The sequence below is a fragment of the Anolis sagrei genome, chromosome 9 (genome assembly GCF_037176765.1).
Source record: "Anolis sagrei isolate rAnoSag1 chromosome 9, rAnoSag1.mat, whole genome shotgun sequence".
Taxonomy (NCBI): domain Eukaryota; kingdom Metazoa; phylum Chordata; class Lepidosauria; order Squamata; family Dactyloidae; genus Anolis; species Anolis sagrei.
The window spans coordinates 23,037,645-23,054,195 of NC_090029.1; the positions used below are offsets into that span (position 1 = coordinate 23,037,645).

The 16,551-nt window shown below is 42.7% G+C and overlaps 1 protein-coding gene across 2 annotated transcripts in view; it reads left to right on the forward strand.

Annotated features, from left to right (window-relative positions):
* The window catches only part of RASGRF1 (Ras protein specific guanine nucleotide releasing factor 1), a 53,899-nt gene that overhangs the window by 33,552 nt on the left and 3,796 nt on the right, over nt 1-16,551 (forward strand). For both annotated transcript variants that reach the window (XM_060755435.2, XM_060755436.2), the window contains 8 exons: nt 161-273; nt 2,018-2,078; nt 6,007-6,110; nt 6,196-6,280; nt 8,979-9,176; nt 10,000-10,079; nt 12,385-12,502; nt 14,487-14,555. In XM_060755435.2, the coding sequence (XP_060611418.2) occupies nt 161-273; nt 2,018-2,078; nt 6,007-6,110; nt 6,196-6,280; nt 8,979-9,176; nt 10,000-10,079; nt 12,385-12,502; nt 14,487-14,555 (828 nt within the window). The remainder of the gene's footprint in view (nt 1-160; nt 274-2,017; nt 2,079-6,006; nt 6,111-6,195; nt 6,281-8,978; nt 9,177-9,999; nt 10,080-12,384; nt 12,503-14,486; nt 14,556-16,551) is intronic.

The following is a 16,551-nucleotide window of genomic DNA, read 5'->3' on the forward strand; positions in this document are numbered from 1 at the left end:
CTAGGACAATAACTGTAGGTGGCAGCTGCAAAGAAGGAAGGATTCATTTATATTTACTTCTAGAATAGCTACCCTTTCTACAAACATGGGACCAAAGGCAGATGTGTACACCTTTTTCTTTGGTAAACTGGTATAAATCAATCAGGTTCTTTTCTGCCAGGATTTTGAAACAAACGAAGAGCTGAAAAGCAAAGTGATCAGCTTTCTGGAGGAAGTGATCCATGACCCGGAGCTCCTGACGCAAGAACGAAAAGCCGCCGCCAACATCATAAGGCAAGCTGAGGACAAGGGTGGGAATTAGAGGTCTTTGTGTAACAATAATAATAATAATAATTTATTTATTTACATTATTTCTATTCCACCCTTCTCACCCCAAAGGGGACTCTGGGCGGATCACAAAACACATAACGGAAAACATTCAATGCTGATTATACAACGACAAGATAGAGAACAGATATATATATATATAGGCCTTTCAACGTCTTTCGGCATCTTTGGAGGCTGTGCTCGGTTCTGGCCACGGGGGGGGGGGGCGCTGTTGCTCCATCTCATTGCCAAAGAGCATTCTTTGTTCATAAACTTTCCTCCTTTTTCTGATCTAAATGCCGTGCCTAAAATACCTCCCTGCTAAATGTGATTCCTATTTTATCTACTCACATTGCTGTTTTTTGATCCGCTAGGCGGGTAGGGAGCTGGGCTGAAGGTCAGGAGCTCACCCTGACCCAGCTTCGAACTGTCAGTCTTTTGACTGGCGAGATTTACTGCAGCTGGTAATTAACCTGCAGCGCTAAAGTTATTATTATTATTATTATTATTATTATTATTATTATTATTTGAAACACAACAAGATGAGTCCACAGCAGAGAAGATCACTCTGCTGGCTGTTGTATTGGATCACACAACAGACACTTCCCAAGTTTCTAGAACTGTATGATGTGTGCAGATCCCAGTAGGGTGGCCTTTTGCAGCTGGCAGATGGCAATTTTGTCAGCGCCAATTGTGTTTAAATGTAGGCCAAGGTCTTTAGGCACTGCACCCAGTATGCTGATCAACACTGGGACCACCTTTACTGGTATTATTATTATTATTATTTTATTATTACCCGTGTTACCCTGTGGCTTGAGGTGGGTCACAATACAGTCAAAACACACAAACATTGTAAACATTCTATATTAAGATGTAGTTTAATATACCGACAGGAGGAGAGCTTTCTGCAGCCAGCAGGCTCCATAATTCCCATCTCTGGACTAGACGGTTGCAGCTTTCGCTGTTGGTCTAATTCCCCTTGGAGCATGACTCCTTTAAACTAGATCGAAGGGATGCATACCTCTCCATTCAGAGAAGCAAAGGTCCTCTGGTTGACACTGATTCAATGAGCTGCTTACATAACTCAGTGCATGTATTTGAATCCCTGCAACAATCAGGATTCTGGCGCTGTCTTCAGAGCCATTCAGTGCAGCATAATGAAGGCAGGTCATTTTTTTTCTAAGATTGAGGAAGCATTGGAATTAATCATTCCAGGGCCGACAAATGGCCTTCAACTTGTCCAGTGATTTTCGAATGTTGGTCCCCCAGATGTTTCAGACTTCAGCTTGCAGAATCCCCAACTGGAAGATTCAAGTTTGGGAGTCAGTGGACTAGATCAAAGTCCTCCTAACTACTCAACCCTTTATTTTTATTTGCATTGTGTGTTTATCATCGATGTATGGTAATTCTATGAATGAGAGACCTTCCAAGAACCCCCATCATCCATTCAAACCTTGCAAACTCCAAGCAGGGAAGGCTCTTATCTCATGGGCTGGGCTTGGAGTGAGGCCCACTTGCAGCATCCTTTGAAGCTTTGTGTAACAAACAGGGCAAACCATATACCCAAAGTCACTACTGAGTTCCCTTTCCAAGCACGAATTGAGTCAAATAACACTAGTCGTCTCTTCCTGTGACAGGGATGTCTCAACCTACAATCTAACCACACAAATTTTACTCTGTGGCCCATAATTTCCTCCCTTTTTCTCCCCAGGACTTTGACTCAGGATGACCCTGGGGACAACCAGATCACCTTAGAAGAGATTTGGCAGATGGTAAGTATGATTTAGAACCAGAGCTCACTTTCTATACTATTGTACAATGCAATCGCACGGAAACCGCAAAGACAGGGGAATGTATTTCATTTCTATATTGTCATAAGTCACAAGAACAAACCCTTTTGGAACATTCCACATTTTTGGTACCAAAGAACTGATTTCATTTATTTATCGTGTCAGGAGCGAACCAAAACAGTTGTATTGCATTAAAAAAGCAAACAAACATACAAACAAAACACAAAGTTTGCAGGCTTCGTATTCTATTAAATGTCCTTTGATCAGTAGCTGGCCACTTGGGGTGCCTCTGGTGTCGCTGTGAGAAGGTCCTCCCTTGTGCATGTGGCAGGGCTCAGGTTGCATTGCAGTAGGTGGTCTGTAGTTTGCTCTTCTCCACATTCGCATGTCGTGGATTCACTTTGTGGCCCCATTTCTTAAGGTTGGCTCTGCATCTCGTGGTGCCAGAGCGCAGTCTGTTCAGCACCTTCCAAGTCACCCAGTTTTCTGTGCGCCCAGGAGGGAGACTCTCATTTGGTATCAGGCTCTGGGTTTTAACCTGCCACTTTTGGACTCTTGCTTGCTGAGGTGTTCCAACGAGTGTCTCTGTAGATCTTAGAAAACTATTTCTTGATTTAAGTCATTGGCATGCCGGCTGATACACAAACATGGGGTGGGCTGGAGATGTCACTGCCTTGGTCCTGATGATGGCAACACATTACCTCTTGCAGTTGCCAAAACTCTCCTCTGGGTGGCATGAATCAAAATGCAGAGATAAGGGAAGAGAATGAGAACTGTGTTGTCGAAGGCTTTCATGGCCGGAATGACTGGGTTGCGGTGAGTTTTCTGGGCTGTTTGGCCATGTCCCAGAAGCATTCTCTCCTGACATTTCACCCACATCTATGGCAGGCATCTTCAGAGGTTGTGAGGTCTATTGGAAACTAGGCAAATGAGGTTTATATATCTGTGGAATGGCCAGAGTGGAAGAAAGAACTCTTATTTGTTTGAGGCAAATGAGAATGTTGCAAACTGGTCACCTTGATTAGCACTGAATGGCCTTGCAGCTTCAAAGCCTGGCTGCTTCCTGCCTGGGGTAATCCTTTGTTGGGAGGTGTTAGCTGACCCTGATTGTTTCCTGTCTGGAATTCCCGTTCTCTGAGTGTTGCTCTTTATTTACTGTCCTGATTTTAGAAAGGAGGAAACCATGAAAACGAACAAAATCTGGCCACCAGTAGAGTTAAAAAACTCTAAAATCAGGGTCAAAGTTGAATATATTGAAACACTAAATGCTACACCTATAACATAAACAGAAGTGAAACATGACTACCAATCAGTTTACTAACTCTGTCCTCTCTTTTTTAAAATAGTAATTCTAAATTTGACTTTAAGTATGGTATTATGTTTACATATAATCCAACTCTACATATTAAGGATAATGATGAAGTATCACTGAGCTCCATTCTTTTTGGAATATAGCTGAATTTTGTTTTAATTTGTGTTGAGAGCTGGCACGGGTCCAGTAGAAAGGCATGGCCTGGCAACCCATCCCCTGTATGTTGGCCCATCTTCCCATCCGTCCACTTGCTCATCGGTACCCAGTTTAGATAGCAGACATAGACTGCCGAGAGGTCTTTGTCCTATGGCATTGCTTCCTTTTATTAACTTATTAATATGAATAAAGTGTGAATGCTGCAATCGGCCACCTTGATTAGCCTTGCAGCGTCAAAGCCTGGCTGCTTTCTGCTTGGGGATCTTTTGTTGGGAGTTGTTAGCTGGCCCTGATTGATTCTTGTCTGGAATTCCCCTGTTTTGTTTTTGGTTTTTTTTTTAGTGTTCCTCTTTATTTATTGTTCTGATTTTAGAGGGTTTTTAAAAATACTGGTAGCCAGATTTTGTTCATTTTCATGGTTTCCTCCTTTCTGTTGGAACAGCCTACATGCTTGTGGATTTCAATGGCTTCTCTCTGTAGTCTGACATGGTAGTTGTTGTTAGAGTGGTCCAGCATTTCTGTGTTCTCATATAATATGCTGTGTCCAGGTTGATTCATCAAGTGCTCTGCTATGCTTGAATTAGTCTGCAGTGCCTTTCATATTTCATGATTCAGTGCTTGGGCATTGCTGCTTTTGGGAACGATTCCCTCTTTGTCTTGTATTGGAGAGCCCAGAGGCTCCCTGCCCAGGAATGGTTGCAAGGATTGCTCCAAAACAGCCCTTTTCATTCCAAAGACCTGCGAGAAATGTCAAGGGGAGTGGATGGGCTTCAGAGATGCCAAGGCCCCTTGCCACGGCGGTTTCCTCCTAAGAGGAGAACAAGACATAACACACTGGCACAGGCACCTATTTGAGAAAGCACTGATGTGGCACAACAGGCATTCACTTGATGAAGCCATGAAGGATGGCAACCTCAAGGGTCTTTGAGGGCCTCTTGCCCCAAATTCCTACAACCATGGAGTGTGGCCTTGTGACTTGGGCAAAGCTTTCCAGGCAGCCTTCTGATCAAGCAGGATCTTGGAGACACCCAAGTTTCCTGGAAACCTCCAATCAATGGTGCCTCTTCCTTCACCCCACTGCAGCCGAGAAACAGGGTGAATATGAGTTCTTAGAAGAATGGGAATGTGTTGCATCTTCCCACAAACATCCCAACTGGACTCCCAGTCATCCCAGTCAGGCTGGGAGGTGCGCCAGGTCACCACAGAGCGAGGACTGCTGAATTCGTGCCAATGTTTGTGTATGCCAGGTGGCATTTCTGCACACACAAATAATACTATGTAACTGGGTTGCTGTGAGTTTTCCGGGCTGTATGGCCATATTCCAGAAGCATTCTCTCCTGATGTTTCACCCACATCTAAACAAGCATCCTCACAGGTTGTGAGGTCTGTTGGAAACTAGGCAGGTGAGGTTTATATATCTGTGGAATGATGTCCAGACTGGGAGAAATAACTCTTACCTGTTTGAGTCAAGTGTGAATGTTGCAATTGGCCACCTTGATTAGCATTTAATGGCTTTGCATCTTGAAAGCCTGACTGCTTCCTGCCTGGGAGAGTCCTTTGTTGGAAGGTGTTAGCTGGCCTTGATTGTTTCAAGTCTGGAATTCCCCTGCTTTGGGAGTGTTGGTCTTTATTAACATTATTAATTGTGGACAATTTCAAGAGAAAGGAAGAAACCATGAAAATGAACAAAATTTGGCTTCCTGTATTTTAAAAAATTGTATTTAAACTGTATTATTGTTTATTGTTTTTGTGATGTCTTATGCCGTTAATGTTTTTTATCTATTATGTTTTATGTATACTGATTTGTTGGGAACTGCCTCGAGTCGCCAATTGGCTGAGAAAGGCGGTATACAAATACAAGTAAATAAATAAATAAATAAATATTAAAAACTCTAAAATCACGATGGTTAATAAAGATGATTTTATTGTGTGACTGTGGAGCAGAACAGACAACTCTGCATCTGTATGCTTGTCCATTATGCCCTGTCTCATATACAGAGGAAGAAGTGTTGGAGGCTGCAGACAATGCTATTACTGTTGCCCGTTTTTGGTCAAAAGATATTTAGCCACCTGCGCTCCTTCTATTTTTTTCAGTTTCATACTAATTTATGCAATGCTTTTGATACGAAATAAATTTAAAAAATAAAAAATATAATAAAGAGCAACTATTTTTTCAACTAGTTTTTCAATTAATATCTCATCATTGAGTCTCAACCAATTCAACCTAGTTTGTGACAGCCACAAAAAAGACGTTTCTGAAGTATAACAACTACTTTCAAAGTAAAGACAGCACAGTTAAATGGGAAATTACACTTTTAAACCAGGAACAGAACATTTTTCCAAATTTTGTTACATAGGGGAAGGTGCATGCAGAGGCACACACGTCCCACTGCTCTCATGAGAACAGGCTGAGCCCTTCTTATTTGTCTTCCATCTTTTCAGGCTGCAGGAGTCAAAGCAGAGCCCTTCGAAAGCCACTCGGCCTTAGAGATCGCGGAGCAGCTCACCTTGCTGGACCACTTGGTCTTCAAGAGCATTCCCTACGAGTGAGTGGCCAGGCAAGGTCAAAGGGGAAGGGGAAAGAAGTGGGGGGAAGAAGAAGCTGCAGCCCTGGCCTCTCTCCTTTTGCAGGGAGTTTTTCGGCCAAGGATGGATGAAGACGGAGAAGAACGAGCGGACCCCGTACATCATGAGGAACACCAAGCACTTCAACGACGTAAGTTCATGGGTCTGGATTGCGTGGGGACGTGACGGGGGATTTGGGAAGACATGAACCCGGAGTGGCCACAGTGGTCCATGCTCTTGTCACATCCCAAATAGAGTACTGCAACGCGCTCTACGTGGGGTTGCCTTTGAAGACTGTTCAGAAACTTCAATTAGTCCAACGGGCGACAGCTAGATTACTCACTGGAGCATCATGCAGGGAGCATACCACCTTCATGTTATGTCAGTTCCACTGGCTGCCAAACCAATTCTGAGCACAATTTTGACCTATAAAACCCTATATGGCTCCGGTCCAGCGTACCTGTCCAAACGTATCTCCTTCTACATCCCACCTTGGAGTTTAAGATCACCTGGGGAGGCCCTGCTCTCGGCCCTGACTCTGTCTCAAACATGCTTGGCAGGGACGAGGGACAGGGCCTTCTCGGTGGTGGCCCCCCACCTGTGGCACTCACTCCCTGGGGAAATTAGGTCATCTTCCTATCTCCTCACCTTTAGAAAAAAATTAGAAAAACATGGATGTGGGACCAGGCCTTTGGGTAATTAAGCGGACAATGACAATAACAATGTTGACAATGGCATGGGAATGGATTATGAATAAATTTGATGGAGCATCCAACCACAGTTTTTGGCTAATAATGGCCTCCAGAGTGGTAATTCTTCAGAGATTTTAATTGTATTGTTTTAGATGTTTTTAACTATTTATAGTTATTGACTGTTTGTTTTTATTATGTATATATTGAGGCATCAAATTGCTGCCGATTGGAAGCCACCCTGAGTCCCTCCCAAGTGGTTGAGAAGGATGGGGTACAAATATTCTAAATAAATAAATAAATAAATGGGTCTTGAACCTGTAACTTTCCTAGAGTGGCCTCTCCACCTCAGATGGAAGCCACTTAGCTGAAGGTGAGGCCTTCAAGGGCCCTCCTTACATGGAAATGGTTGAGGAGCTTTCATTGTTCCCAACCAGCCAAACCCGTTTCCGGCCAGCTTTGCTCCTCCTGCCCTGTGTGTTTATATAATACCATTTTGCGTGATTAAAAAACAGAACTGAAAGGATAAGTTAGCAAAGCGTTTCACCTCTGCTTCCTCCATTTGCTCAAAATGAAAGCGAGAGGCAACTGTTTAATACATTCTCCAGCCAACGTTCTCATGTGGATGTTAAGGCTTGTCCTTGAGTCTGAGGCTGTGTAGCAGAGGCATGGGCAAACTTCAGTCCTCCACATGGACATCCAAAACACCTGAAGGGAGGGTCGAAGTTTGCCCATGCCTCTGCTATATAGCATCCATTAACCCTTGTATCCAAAAACTCAAAAGGAATGGCACTTCCAATTCCAAACTGTGCTCCAGGTTGGAGGAATGGAGCAGGGGTGGGAAACTAGGGCAAGTCCAGGAACTAATTACATTATGTACCACCATTTTTGTTCCTGGGTTTTAAATGCCATTTCCTAATTGGTTCTATGTAGCCAATTACTTGGTTAAACCCTTGTGCCAGCAGGACTGGGCATGTTTAGCCTGAAGAAGAGAAGGCTGAGAGGAGATATGATAGCCATGTATAAATATGTGAGAGGAGGCCACAGGGAGGAGGGAGCAAGCTTGTTTTCTGCTTCCTTGGAGACTAGGACGTGGAACAATGGCTTCAAACTACAGGAGAGGAGATTCCATCTGAACATGAGGAAGAACTTCCTGACTGTGAGAGCTGTTCAGCAGTGGAACTCTCTGCCCCGGAGTGTGGTGGAGGCTCCTTCTTTGGAAGCTTTTAAGCAGAGGCTGGATGACCATTTGTCAGGGGTGATTTGAATGCAATATTCCTGCTTCTTGGCAGGGGGTTGGACTGGATGGCCTATGAGGTCTCTTCCAACTCTTTGATTCTATGATTCTATGACTGCTGACCTGAAGGTTGGGTTGCTGACCTGAAGGTTGCCAGTTTGAATCCGGAGAGAGCATGGATGAGCTCCCTCTGTCAGCTCCAGCTCCCTATACGAGGATATGAGAGAAGCCTCCCACAAGCATGGTAAAACATCAAACATCCAGGTGTCTCCTGGGCAATGTCCTTGCAGATGGTCAATTCTCTCACACCAGAAGCTACTTGAAGTTTCTCAAGTCGCTCCTGACAGGGGAAAAATGTTTCTATCATAAAAACATGGAAAAGGTTTATTAAACTACTAAAACTTTGTTTACATCCTGCAGCTCATTTTGCTCTAGCTTTTCAATGAATTCCCATAATTGAGTCTCAACCAATTCAACACAGTTTGTGGCAGTCACCAAAATGAATGAGTAGAGAGAGTGAGTAAAAGCAGAGCAACAACAGGCCTCATTTAATTCTTTCTGACTGCTCCTTGGACAATGACTTAAACTGGTGACTGTTGATTGTTTTTATACTGTTTTACACTGTTTTTACTGTTTTATTGCTATATTGTTATTTAAATTGTATATTTATGTTTTGGTTGTGAGTACCATGGGGTGCCGGTTTGTTAGCCATCCTGAGTCCCTCTGAGAAGGTTGAGATAGGATGGGATACAAATGTCTGAAATAATAATAATAATAATAATAATAATAATAATAATAATATCTATCTGCTTCTCATTGAGGACTACAGACTTGAGCAGTGTGAGGTTGAATTCCTAGACTTTGCCGCTTCTTTCTGAAATGGAGAACTTCTCTCTCTCATGGCTCCTTCCCTTTTCCTGCAGGTCAGCAACCTGATTGCCTCCGAGATCCTCCGCAATGAGGAGGTCACAGTCCGGGTCAGCACCATAGAGAAGTGGGTGGCTGTGGCCGATATCTGCCGCTGCCTCCACAACTACAATGCAGTGCTCGAGATCACGTCCGCCTTCAACCGCAGCGCCCTTTTCCGCCTCAAGAAGACCTGGCTCAAGGTCTCCAAACAGGTGGGTGCCAAGCACAAAAGGCCCGTAGCAACAATCTTTCCTCTCCCTTCGGCCACTCGTCCCCCTTGTCTGTCATCTTGGGAGGGGCGGGGGGATTTGAATCAATTGCACACCATCCCTGAGTTACAAACATCTGACTTACAAATGACTTTGAGTTAAGAATGGGGCTGAGACAACAATGTTGAGGCATGGTGTCCCCTTATTTATCTCTAGTCCGTTAACTTCTTGATTAAAGACTAGGGATAGTTTAATTCATATGTAATATTATTTTTATGCAGATAATAATAATAATAATAATAATAATAATAATAATAATGGGTTGTTATGTGTTTTTCGGGCTGTATGGCCATGTTCCAGAAGCATTCCCTCCTGACGTTTTGCCTGCATCTATGACAGGCATCCTCAGAGATTGTGACAACCTCTGAGGATGCCTGCCATAGATGCAGGCAAAATGTCAGGAGAGAATGCTTCTGGAACATGGCCATACAGCCTGGAAAACACACAATAGCCCAGTGATTCCGACCATGAAAGCCTTCAACAATACAATAATAATAATAATAATAATAATAATAATAATAACTCACTTTATTTATATTCTGTGCTATCTCCCCGAAGGGACTCAGAGCAGATTACAACATACACAGATAGGCAAACATTGAATGCTTTGAATACACTCCGTGTATTTGGGACACTTCATGTAGCTCTGCTGCCCAATGCAAAGTCCTGAGTCCCAGTCATTTGGAGAGGAGGGGACTTCCGAAATGGCCACCCCTGCTTCTTGGTTTTGGGGAGGGTGACCAGTTGACTGTCCTCTTCATTGCAGACAAAGGCACTCATTGACAAGCTGCAGCGGCTGGTGTCTTCAGAAGGACGCTTCAAGAACCTACGGGAAGCCCTAAAAAAGTAAGTAGCTGTTGCACCCTAGCCCTGTGACACTTTTTCATGCAGCACCACACCATAGGCCAATAGTCAAATAATAAAGTGTTTATTGAATAAAGAATAATAAAAGGGGGGAAGGGGGTTATATCCAAAAGTAGCAGTCAGAATATAAACAGCAATAGACAAAAGCAGACAAAAGCAGCCAGAATTCAATAAAAGTCTTTAAGAAATCCATGGAAACTTCACAGGAACTAGAAATCCAAGGTAAAATGCAGGAGCATGAACACAGGAAACATAATACAGGTAAACTTCTTCCAAGGTATTTATTTATTTACTTTACTTTACTTTACTTATATACCGCTGTTCTCAGCCCGAAGGCAACTCACAGCAGTTCACAACAAATAAGAACAGCAAAAATTCAATGCTACAGTATAAAAACAGTTAACAACCTAACACATTACACAATTAATAAACAATTACTACAATAACCATTCACTATCGTCTCATCATCAAAAACATAATCCAGATTCGTCATCCATTGTTCCATTCCTATGTTCATTACCAATCATTGCACTAATTATTCGAACACCTGCTCAAACAGCCAGGTCTTCACTTTTTTACGGAATACCATTAGAGATGGTGCTAGTCTAATCTCCGTGGGAAGGGCGTTCCACAGCCGAGGAGCCACCACCGAGAAGGCCCTATCTCTCGACTCCGCCAGCCGTGCTTCAGAAGCAGGCGGGATCGAGAGAAGGGCCTCCCCGGAAGATCTCAAAGTCTTGGTGGGTTCATAGGCAGAGATGCGGTCGGATAGGTAGCTTGGGCTACATAGGTACATAGGCAAAGGTTGTTGTTGTTGTTTATTTGTTCAGTCGCTTCCGACTCTTCATGACCTCCTGAACCAGCCCACTCCAGAGCTCCCTGTCAGCCGTCACCATCCCCAGTTCCTTCAGAGTCAAGCCAGTCACTTCAAGGATACTATCCATCTATCTTGCCCTTGGTCTGCTCCTCTTCCTTTTTCCTTCCATTTTCCCCAGCATCATTGTCTTCTCTAAGCTTTCCTGTCTTCTCATTACGTGGCCAAAGTACTTCATCTTTGCCTGTTTCAATCTTGAAACAGTCGGTTGTTCCGTGGTCTGTTCTAACTGTTGCTACTTGGTTGTTATACAGATTCCTCAGGAGACAGACAAGGAGATTTGGTGATAGGTGATAGGCAAAGGTATGAACATGAAAAAAGGATATTGACTGACAAGAAACAAAAACTTGGCTACATTAACAGAAGACTGTTCTACATGGCAAAGTTGCCTTCTCTGAAATGCTGAACATCAAACACCTAATTTAAATTTCCTAAGGCACTCATAACATCATCCTTGCCACATCTGGACCTAGAACTCTTATCTCTAATTCTCTGGGAATGTCTTAATTGCTTGCTTTTCATGCCTTGAGTCCCAAGATCTAATCTACACTTCCTCAAGACCTCAGTGCCCTCTGTGTCTTCCCAAGGCCTATTCTCCTGGGAAAATTCCATTTCACTTTCCTCGGTATGTACAGCATTTGCTGGTTCAGGGTCAGGCTAACCTGTCTCAGACTGGTCTGTCTGCAAATCTCCATGAATGCTCTCACACACTTCATTGTGAAACCCATCATCCTCATCAGAATTGTCTGGCCCTTCCCAGGCTACAACAGTGGCTCCTCCATTACCTGGCAAAGACCTTTAGGAAAGACTATTCTAACAGGCAAAGGGTTTCTCTGTTTAAATTGTATGTTCCTCAAGGTTTTTGCTCAGTAGTACAATTCCGTTTCCATGCTGACCTTTTGAATATTTCAGCTATAGAGCAATCTAACTTGGAAGCCACCTTGACTCCCAGCTTTTAGGGGAAAGCAAGATTGAATAAAGATGATGATAGTGGTGATGATCATAAAAAGTTTTGAGTTACATTCACAGCTTGACTGCTTTCCCCCCTTTCCCGCACCCCAAATACATATACATATACATATACATATATATATAGTTTTGAGTAATTCAAGTGACGACTGATGGTCATGATATGATAGGGACCATTTGATCACTCTTCTAGATTGCAGGGATTCCTCTAGTAAAGGCATGGGCAAACTTCAGCCCTCCAGGTGTTGTGGACTACAACTCCCACAATTCCTAAAAGCTGGTAGGCTGTTAGGAAATTATGGGAGTTGTAGTCCACAACAACTCCCATGATCTAGTACTCTCTGGTTGACCCATGATTAGTCTTTCTCCTGCTTTCCTACCTACTGTCCAGTGCTGTGCAATATTGCTATGCATTTTGTATTGACAACTACTTCTTCCTTTCAGCTGCGACCCGCCCTGCGTCCCTTACCTGGGCATGTACCTGACGGACCTGGCCTTCATCGAAGAGGGCACCCCAAATTACACAGAAGATGGTCTGGTCAACTTCTCCAAGATGAGGATGGTGAGCTGTCATTCTGGTTTGGGAAAGGAGAATTCCTTGGAAGAACCTGGGAGCCCAATGAGGTGCAAAGTATCCCAGGTGGAGGAGAGCGTTTGTGGCACTTTAGGCACTGCACCCAGTGTGCTGATCACCACTGGGACCACCTTGACTGGCTTGTGCCAGAGTCTTTGCAGTTTGATTTTTAAATCCTCATATCATGTCAGCTTTTCCAGTTGTTTCTCTTCAATCCTGCTATCACCTGGGACTGCAACATCAACGATCCATACTTTGTTTTTTAACACGATTGTGAGGCCAGGAATATTATGCTCCAAAATTCTGTCTGTTGTGTTTAAGTGCAGGCCCAGATCTTTAGGCACTGCACCCAGTGTGCCCATCACCACTGGGACCACCTTTACTGGTTTGTGCCAGGGTCTTTGCAGTTCGATCTTTAAATCCTCATATAGTGTCAGCTTTTCCAGTTGTTTCTCTTCAATCCTACTGTCACCTGGGACTGCAACATCGACAATCCATACTTTATTTAATCCATTATTATTATTGAATCTATTATTATTATTACTATTATTTAATCCATTATTATTATTATTATTATTATTATTATTATTATTATTATTGATAATAATAAAAATAACAATAATGTATTTTAACAGCGCTCCATGTAGTCATGCCGGCCATATGACCTTGGAGATGTCTACGGACAATGCCGACTCTTTGGCTTAGAAATGGAGATGAGCACCACACCCCAGAGTTGGACAAACCTGGACTTAATGTCAGGGGAAAAACTTTATCCATTAACCTATTTTTACCCACCTCTCCTTTTGGCTAGAGGAGGGGCACAACATAGTGAAATACATCTATAAAATCACATATTAAAACATAGTTAAATATTTCCAGAGCTTGGAAAGTTATTTTATAATATGTCCCTATTAGTCATTAGAGAGTCGGAAAACAATCTGCTTTTTGGCATGCTTTCTAATGCTTTCTGGGAATGCAGGGGGTGGGACCCAGGATTGACGAGATAATGGCTTAATAATTGAGAAATGTCGGTCAAAAAGTCTTTGATCAATGCCACTTTGTAGAGCAGTGGTTTTCAAACTTCCTAATGCCACAACCCCTTAATACAGTTTCTCATGTTGTGGTGACCCCCAACCATAACATTATTTTCATTGCTACTTCATAACTGTCATTTTGCGACTGTTATGAATTGTAATGTAAATATCTGATATGCAGGATGTATTTTCATTCACTGGACACAAATACCCAATACACCCAAATTTGAATACTGGTGGAGTTGGGGGAGGGATTGATTTTGTCATTTGGGAGCTGTCGTTGCTGGGATTTATAGTTCAACTACAATCAAAGAGCATTCTGAACTCCACCAATGAGGGAATTGAATCAAACTTGGCACACAGAACTCCCAAGACCAACACAAAATACTAGAAGGGTTTGGTGGGCATTGACCTTGAGTTTGGGAGTTGTAGTTCACCTACATCCAGAGAGCACTGTGGACTCAAACAATGATGGATCTGGACCAAACTTGGCATGAATATTCAATAGGCCGAAATGTGAACACTGGTGGAGTTTGGGGAAAATATACCTTGACATTTGGGAGTTGTAGTTGCTGGGATTTATAGTTCAACTACAAACAAAGTGCATTCTGAACCCCACCGACGATAGAATTTGGCCAAACTTCTCACACAGAACCCCCATGACCAACTGAAAATAATGTGTTTTCTGATGGTCTTGGTGACCCCTCTGACACCCCATTGTGAACCCCCCAGGGGTCTCGACCCCCATGTTGAGAAACACTGATGTAGATGAAGGAAACACCTTTCACTATGGCACTAATAGGTTCACTTTGGAAATGTGCTTCTGCAACCCCTGCTTCTGTCCTCCAACTTGTAGCTAGTTTCTTGTGCCTGTGCTTGCCTCAACCTTCCTTCACAAGCAGTACATTTGTGAATTTCTCCCCTTTCTCTTGGCACAGATTTCCCACATCATCCGAGAGATCAGGCAGTTTCAGCAGACAGCCTACAAAATCGAGCACCAAGCAAAGGTCAGTGTCTCACAATGTTGGGGTCAAGAAAGAGGTGGCCATAGCCAAAGGTTTCCAAACGCCACTAGTGACTGTTTTAGGCATTGATGTTAATTTGTTGTGCTGTGTTTCCAGTGATCTCTGCAGAAGAGATTTCATTAAGTGTTATCTCAGATCCTTTCACACTGCCCCTATATCCGAGGATCTGATCCCAGATTATCTGACAGTGGGGACTCTTATAATCCAGTTCAAAGCAGATAATCTTTGATCAGATTTTTCCAGCCTTGCCAATGCTGATTTGGTATCAGGAAATGTTTTGATTTCCAAAGCTATTTTATATACAGGCCGTCCTCAAGTTACAGACAAGAGAGGTTCTATAGGTTTGTTCTTGAGCTGAATGTGCATGTAAGTTGGAACAAGGGACATCTAACTTCATATATATATATATATATATATATATACATACATACATACATATACATACACACACACACACACACATATATATATTGCAATGTTGAGCCTCCTTGTGGCAAGAAAAAGTGGGATATAAATAAATATAATAATCATAATCCTAGAATCATAGAGTTGGAAGAGAGCACATGGGCCATCTAGTCCAACTCCCTGTCATGCAGGAAAAGCACCATCAAAGCACCCTGACAGATGGCTATACAGCCTCTTTTTAAAGGCTCTACTAGACTCCAAGGTAGAGAGTTCCACCAATAATAATAATAATAATAATAATAATAATAATAATAATAATAATAATAGCTTTGGATAGCCTAGGGATATCCAAAGGGATAACTGCCCTGTGGCTGTACTTCTGTTCAGAAGATTCCACTTGTGATTATTGGATTTTGAAGAATTTGTTGTGGAAACAAGGATTGGGGCTAAAGCTTCAATGGAGACCCCTTTTCCCCATCATAATAACTCTTCCAGAAGTGGGTTTCCCTTTCTATATGTAGATTCCTCTCATTTCCTGTTATCTCACCCCTGTTCTTAACTAGAAGTTGTTTGTAAGTCGAATGTTTGTAACTAGGGATACACACACACACACACACACACATATACACGTATATATGTATATATATATATGTGTGATAGATATAGTATCATAGATTTGGAAGGGACCCCCAAAGGCCATCCAATCCAGCCCCATTCTTAACTATGAGTTGTTTGTAAGTTTGATGTTTGTAACTTGAGGAGGGCCTGTATAAATATATAAATATATCTATGTATGCGAGATAGATATAGTGTCATAGATTTGGAAGGGACCCCCGAAGGCCATCCAGTCCAGCCCCATTATTAACTAGGAGTTGTTTGTAAGTTGGATGTTTGGAACTCAAAGAGGGCCTGTATCAATATATCTATTTATGTGAGATAGATATGGTGTCATCAATTTGGAAGTGACCCCCAAAGGCCATCCAGCCCAGCCCCATTCTAAAGTGGGAGTTGTTTATAAGTTGGATGTTTGCAACTCGTGGAGGGTCTGTATCAATATATCTATATATGTGAGATAGATATAGTGTCATAGATTTGGAAGAGACCCCCAAAGACCATCCAATCCAGCCCCATTCTTAACTATGAGTTGTTTGTAAGTTGGATGTTTGTAACTCGAGGAGGGCCTGTATAAATATATAAATATCTCTATATATGTGAGATAGATAGTGTCATAGATTTGGAAGGGATCCCCAAAGGCCATCCAGTCCAGCCCCATTATTAACTAGGAGTTGTTTGTAAGTTGGATGTTTGGAACTCAAGGAAGGCCTGTATCAAGATATCGATATATCTATATATGCGAGATAGATATCATAGAATAGAATCATAGAATCAAAGAGTTGGAAGAGACCTCATGGGCCATCCAGTCCAACCCCCTGCCAAGAAGCAGGAATATTGCATTCAAATCACCCCTGACAGATGGCCATCCAGCCTCTGTTTAAAAGCATGGTGTCATCAGTTTCTCATTACTTTATTTTCTAGATCACCAGACTGGGCCACAGCAGCGTTTGGCAGGGGA